General features: G+C 52.4%; 1 protein-coding gene across 1 annotated transcript; it reads right to left on the bottom strand.

Moving 5' to 3' along the window:
* Window positions 1-1,635: 1,635 nt before the first annotated feature.
* On the bottom strand, window positions 1,636-2,234 carry ARL4D (ADP ribosylation factor like GTPase 4D). Its single transcript, XM_056863400.1, has one exon. It carries the CDS (start codon window positions 2,232-2,234, stop codon window positions 1,641-1,643), a length of 594 nt encoding a protein of 197 aa, XP_056719378.1. The 3' UTR covers window positions 1,636-1,640.
* Window positions 2,235-6,729: the final 4,495 nt, after the last annotated feature.

The following is a 6,729-nucleotide window of genomic DNA, read 5'->3' as shown; positions in this document are numbered from 1 at the left end:
AAATAAGAACAGAACACCTCACCGCACACAGAGAGAAACGCGAACGGCTTGAGGTGCTGGGCGGCTGGAGCTGTTGCCAAGGCCCAACCAACGGCCCCCCTTTCAGGTTCCTGAGTAGGCAGGTGCCGGTTTGTGCTGGATGCAGCAGCTGTCACCAGAGCCTGGACCCGTCCGAGCAGGTTGCTGGTGGTTTGAAGGGCTGGTGGCTCAGCCCAGCCTTAGATTTGAATGCATGAAGCTTCCTTTGCTAAGAACAGAATGCTAGAGGCAAATAAAAAGGAATTCCTCGTAATTTTGTAAAGATTTATGGTTTTAAATTATCCAGCACTGACTTCATAATATTGGCCTGCATCCAAATGGAGGGAATTTTCCACTCTGCATTCATTGCTCCTGCAAATTCAGAGGCCTCAGTATTGGTAACAGAGTGTCCACATAGAAAATAGTACTAAACCAGGTTGGGCAAAACACACTGAAGACGAGGAAAACCTGGAAAGTAGATGATTTGGGTATGACTCCTCAAAAATGCTTAGGGGGTGATTAGGGAATGACTCCTGCAGTGCTTCAGTTTGGAGACCCTTGGTCCATCAAAGTCAGGATTGTCTACTCAGAGCCACGGCCCCTCCCCTGGGGCCCTTGGAAGCACCAGAGCAACAGCCAAGGGAATTCCACAACCCCCCCATGGCGCCACCCCCAGAACCAGGACTCCAAAGCAGCCTCCTCCTCCACCCCTGCTCTGCCCACCCAAGATGGAAACAAGAACACCTCCACTGCCCCAGAACAGTCCATTCCCCCAGGGGTCCCGGCAGACAAAGGCCATCTCTCAGAGCCTGATGGAGATGTAGGGGAGAGGAAACAGCACAGAAGGAGACCATCCAAGGGCGTTGCCTGCCAGGAACCACAGCTGTCGCTCCCTCGCACCCCACAGCTCCCTCGGGCAGAGTTGTGGGAAGGCCACAAGAGGCAAAGGAAGCAGCTTCTGAAACCGCCTGCAGGGAGCTGCTGCATCTTCGGAAGGGTGAGCCCGGCCTGCCCTTCCCGGAAAAGAAACTCGCTTTCCAGCTGCCACGCCAGCAACTTTTGTCTTCGAAACTCAGCTGTGCTTTTTCAGCCCTTCTTTATCTTTGGCACACATCAGGCCAGCCAAAATCTCCCGCCCACCCCCACCCCGCTGCACACGGATAGTCACCAAGTGCCGTGCTCCGTTTTACAAACTGCCTTTTTAATAATTTAGAGTTCGCTTCTTGACAAACACACACACAACCCAGGAGCCCACAAACAGGCCATAAAAACATTTTTTAAAAAGACCCAAACAAATGACGGTTGAGGCAAAATGGGCCGAACAGATTCCCTGGCCGCAGCCTCCTGCTTTTTGGGAGACTCCCCCTTCCTCTCCCGGGGAGCCCCACTCCCCAGAATGGAGACTGCCTCGTTGGCCACCCTCTGGACCAGGCTGTGTCCAGGTTCTACAAGTCCAAACGTTCTAGTCCACCAGAAGGAAAACTGCCGCTTGCCTATTCTTGATCTAGGTATTGTCCAAAAGCAACACCTTGGAGTGGTAACACAGTGTGTCCTGGAGCGCAAAAAGTCCCAGGTCAGTCCACGCTGCAGGATCGCAAACCCAGATTTCCGCCCCCCTCCTCTCAGCGCTTCCTCTTGCTGCCACGAAGGAGCTTTTTGCGCCTGAGGATCATCTCGTAGAGCTTCTCCAGGCCCTGCTGAAGTCCCAGGCCGCTGACGGCGCTGCACCCCTGGATGTGGCTCAGCGTGGAAGCGCCCAGTTCATGCAGGCTGAGGACCTTCTCCACCTCGGCGACTGAAAGCGCCTGAGCTGCGTCCTGCTTGTTGGCCAGCACCAACACGGGGATCCCTTGGTTGTCCGAGGCGCGGGTGATCCTGTGCAGCTCCACCCGAGCCTCCTCCAGGCGCTCGGCTTCTGCAGAGTCGACCACAAAGACCAGCCCGTCTGTGCAGCGCGTGTAGGACTTCCACAGCGGGCGCAGCTTCTCCTGGCCCCCCACATCCCACACTTGGAAGGTGATGGCGCGAGAGCCCCCCAGCGGGACCCGGATCTTCTCCATGTTGAAGCCTTTGGTGGGCACGCTCTTGACGAACTCCTGCAACTTCAGGCGGTAGAGCAGGGAGGTCTTTCCCGCAGCGTCCAGCCCCACCACCACCACGTGCAGGGCCTGCAGAGGGGGCAGGAAGGGGGGCACTGGAGCCAGCTGGTTCCCCATAGTCCACCGGATGGGGGCCAGACCTTGGAGAGGGTCACGGCCTGGGTTGCGAGGGCTCACAGAAACAGCAAATCTGGGGTGGCAAAACACACAAGGAGAGCATTAACGCAAGCACAGCACACACAGTGCGTCTCTCTCTCTCTCAGCCGGGTCTTGCTGTTTTTTACAACAGGGAAGAAAATATAGAGGCAGAACTGAAATATGTGTTACATTTTCTTAACTATCCATAATACACACTGAGTCTGTTCCTCAAGCCAGGGTGGTATAGTGGTTAAGAGCGGTGGTTTGGAGCAGTGGACTCTAATCTGGAGAGCCAGGTTTGATTCCCCACTCCTCCACATGAGCAACGGAGGCTAATCTGGTGAACTGGGTTGGTTTCCCCACCCCTCCACATGAAGCCAGCTGGAAGACTTTGGGCTAGTCACAGCTCTCTTAGAGCTCTCTCAGCCCCACCTACCCCGCAAGGTGTCTGTTGTGGGGAAAGGAAGGGAAGGCGATAAGCCGGTTTGATTCTTTCTTAAGTGGCAGATGAAGGTGGAATATAAAAACCAACCTTCTTCTTGTGCAGGTGGGGAGGGGGTGGAATCACCCCCTCCATGCACACACCTGGCCACAGCAGTGGGTAGCAAACAGGAATGGCATCCACACGCACCTCTGGCTGCCTTGCAACTTCCCCTTTAAACTAAGCTTTATTTTTCTTTGGATTAAAGGGGGAACCCCTGGGGATGCTGCCAGTTCCGAAAGAAATCCCCCTCCCTTTCATCTGGGTGATTCCTGCCTCGCACACAGAGAAAAAACCCCCTGTGGAAACAACCGACAAAATTTCTAAGTTAGACCTTCCAACCAGCCCCCCTCCAATTCTGTGGTCAGAAAGGCTGGCAGGGCACTGATCTGGGGCACCATGCCCAGGAAAGGAAGGCTCCCAAGGTGAAGCGCAATGCCAGCGTGGCACAGCCATCCGTCAGACTAGGAGCTGGGAGACCCCGGTTGGAATCCCCACTCCGGCAAGGAAGCTGGCTGGTGGACGGCCCCGGACCCCCGCAGGTGCATCCAGCCCAGCCTACCTTACAGGGCGGTGGTTCCGAGGATAAAATGCAAGAGGGGAGAGCCACATAAGGTGGATGCACCCGCAGGTGCATCCAGCCCAGCCTACCTTACAGGGCGGTGGTTCCAAGGATAAAACGCCAGAGGGGAGAGCCACGTAAGGTGGATGCACCCGCAGGCGCATCCAGCCTAGCCTACCTTACAGGGCGGTGGTTCCGAGGATAAAATGCAAGAGGGGAGAGCCTCGTAAGGTGGATGCACCCGCAGGTGCATCCAGCCTAGCCTACCTTACAGGGCGGTGGTTCCGAGGATAAAATGCAAGAGGGGAGAGCCACGTAAGGTGGATGCACCCGCAGGTGCATCCAGCCTAGCCTACCTTACAGGGTGGTGGTTCCGAGGATAAAATGCAAGAGGGGAGAACCACGTAAGGCGGCCTGGGCCCCCACTGGGGAGAAATACAGTCGATAACTAAATATGTCCAAGGAACAGTTGCCTCCCCGGTTGGGAAAGAAACACGCCGTGGTAACCTCCTAGCCCCTCCTTGCAGTGTCCCCATTACAGACGGGGCGGGAGGGGGTCGAAAGAGCGCCAGAGTCGGGCTCGGTCCCCGGAGGGTTTTTCTTCCCCCCCCTCCCCGAGCGCCCCTCCGTCGCCAGGGAGGGACACCCCGACGCCGCCCGGCAGCTCCCTCTGCAGCCCCGCTCCGAGGAGCCCCGCACCCCGCCGCCCTCTCCGGAGCGGAGCCCCGAGACCCTCGGCCGGGCGTGGGCGGCCAGAAGCCCCCTCCCCTCCCGGCAGGCAGCAGGGCCAGGCAGGGGCTTACCTGCCCGGGGGCCGGCCAACTCCGGCGCGCGCCACCAGCCTGCGCACCGCCCCGCTCCTCCTGCCCGGGCTCCTGGCGCGCGCGGCCAGCCCCTTCGGCCGGGGCCGGGCCGGCCCCCCGCCCTCCAGTCCGGCTCGGCCAACCCGGAGCGCCGACGGCTGCCAGAGGGCGGGGCCGGCTCTGGCCAGCGCTGACCTTTGGAAATCAGCTGCGGGGCGGGACGAAGAAGAAGAAGAAGAAGAAAACCCAGTCGCACTTACCTGCAACCGTTGTTCATTTTTTTAAAAATAGCATTTTAAATTTTTTTTTTATACTACAGTCGTTTCCATCATTCATGACGAGGATCCCATGAGAGAAACAACACCTCTCTATTCCGTATCACTCATTAATTCACCTGTTTACCTTGCCTTCCCCTCTCTCCTCCTCTGTCTTCGGGATAACTTTCTTGTCCCCTTTGCATTTAATTTCTTTCTTTCTTTTTATAAGTTTTTATTGAATTTTATAACATAAAACAAACAACAACTTAAATGAACAGTACAAAATACAAATTTTTTTATAACATAAAACAAACAACAACTTAAATGAACAGTACAAAATACAAAAAATTTTATAACATAAAACAAACAACTTAAATGAACAGTACAAAATACAAAAAAATTTATAACATAAAACAAACAACAACTTAAATGAACAGTACAAAATACAAAAAAAATACAAAAATACAATAACGGAAGGGTATCAGTATACCTAATTCTTATATTCTAAAATTCTATTATTCAGAAAAAGAAGATACCCATTCCCCCTCCACCCACCTAAAACCGTGACCCCACACCCGACTTCCAAAGAAGTGTCTAACTGTTTTTTTAACATTTAAAAATGCAGAGATATAAAATTTCACTAGTTTCTATAACTCGTTAATTATAACCATAAAATCCATTTTTGCCGTCTTATCCCAATATGAGGCGGCCTTTGACCAAGTTTGTTTAAACAAACATTTAATTTCTAATTCAGTGCAATGCTTCATATAGAAACCGGATTACAATTCTTGAAATCTAAATCATTAGTCTTGATACTGTTTCTACCTTGATCAGTTGGATGAGAAGAAAACATAACCTTCAACACCTCCCAGTTTAAATTCATTTCGACAATGTATTGTCCGTGCCTCCCATTCTCCCACAAATTCTGTATTCTCCTTTTGATTTACTAATGCCGTAGGTTTAGCCGTTTCTGCTAGTTCCAACATTTTATTTATCCAGTCCATCTTATCCGGTATCTCTGAAAGTTTCCATTTTGCTGCATAAACCAATCTTGCAGCTGTAGTGGCATATATCAAAAAAGATCTCTGAGTTGAGATTGTTTCCGGTATAATACTTAATAACATCATTTCCGGCGTTTTAGGGATATTCTGTTGCATAATCAGTCTCAATTCATTGTAGATCATATCCCAAAAGTTTTTGGCTTTTTCACAAAGCCACCATATACGATGAAAGGAGCCAACTTCTTGACATTTCCAACAGTTTGGTGACATTGTTGTGTTCATTTTGGCCGTGCAGGCACATGTGGGATCTGCGCGTGCGCAGGCCAGCCGCGGAGACTTTTGACTCTTGACGCTTCTGCCTAGTGATAGGGACCCTCCCCCTCCCCTCCCCCAACGGCTCTTCCTGCCTTTATGGTCACGTGGTAGAGGGGGGAGGGAGCAGCCATCCCTCAGTTTTCACTTCGCTGCCGTGGGACCACCACAGGGAGCTGCAGCAGGCCACAGAGGGGAAGGAAGGAGGGATGTGTGCCTGCACAGAGGACCACTCAATGAACAACAGTTACAGTGTTTTACATTGTCGTGGCCTCTGTGCAGTCCCCCATGGGAGAATAGCAAGCTAATAATACAAGGAGCCGGGAGTGAGGCTGCAAAGCTCAAACTTTATTTAAGAGCTGACATGAGAATAGCCTTCCCCACCTCTGCCTCAGCAGACACATCGACATCCATTGCATAATGCTTTATAAATGTCGTTACAGATGACCAAGTGGCGGCTCTACAGATGTCCCTCAAATCCACAGAGGAAGAGAAGGCTGCAGAAGACGCCTGAGCCCTTGCAGAATGGGCCCTGACCTGTAAAGGGCAAGTTTTGTGAGCCAGGTCATAGGAACACCCGATGGCCCTAGTGACCCATCGAGAGATGGATGGAGTCGTGGCAGCCCTGCCCTTTTTTGGGCCTGAGAAACAAACAAAGAGGTTGGGGTCAACCCTGAACTGTTGCGTCCGCTGTAAGTAAATTAATAAAGCCCTCCTGACGTCTAATGTGTGAAGTGATTCCTCTCCGTCAGTAGCAGGAAATGGAAAAAAACTCAGGTAGGACCACCTCCTGGGAGGTGTGAAAAGTGGAAACCACCTTAGGAAGATGATTTAAACTAGTGCGAAGCACCACCCTGTCAGCGTGGACCTGCAGGAATGGGGGGTCATGACGCAATGCTTTTATGTCTCCCACTCTCCTGGCCGAGGTGATGGTCACCAAAAAGGCCACCTTATAAGACAGGTAGTCCAAGCCGCACGAGGGTAACAGTTCAAAGGGTTCTTTTATTAACTGGGAGAGAACCAAGGATAGACTCCATTGAGGAACCACCCTCCTAACA

The sequence above is a fragment of the Euleptes europaea genome, chromosome 18 (genome assembly GCF_029931775.1).
Source record: "Euleptes europaea isolate rEulEur1 chromosome 18, rEulEur1.hap1, whole genome shotgun sequence".
In the NCBI taxonomy this organism is placed as follows: domain Eukaryota; kingdom Metazoa; phylum Chordata; class Lepidosauria; order Squamata; family Sphaerodactylidae; genus Euleptes; species Euleptes europaea.
The sequence above is the reverse complement of the archived record's forward strand: the minus strand, read 5'-3'. Positions and strand labels throughout refer to the sequence as shown.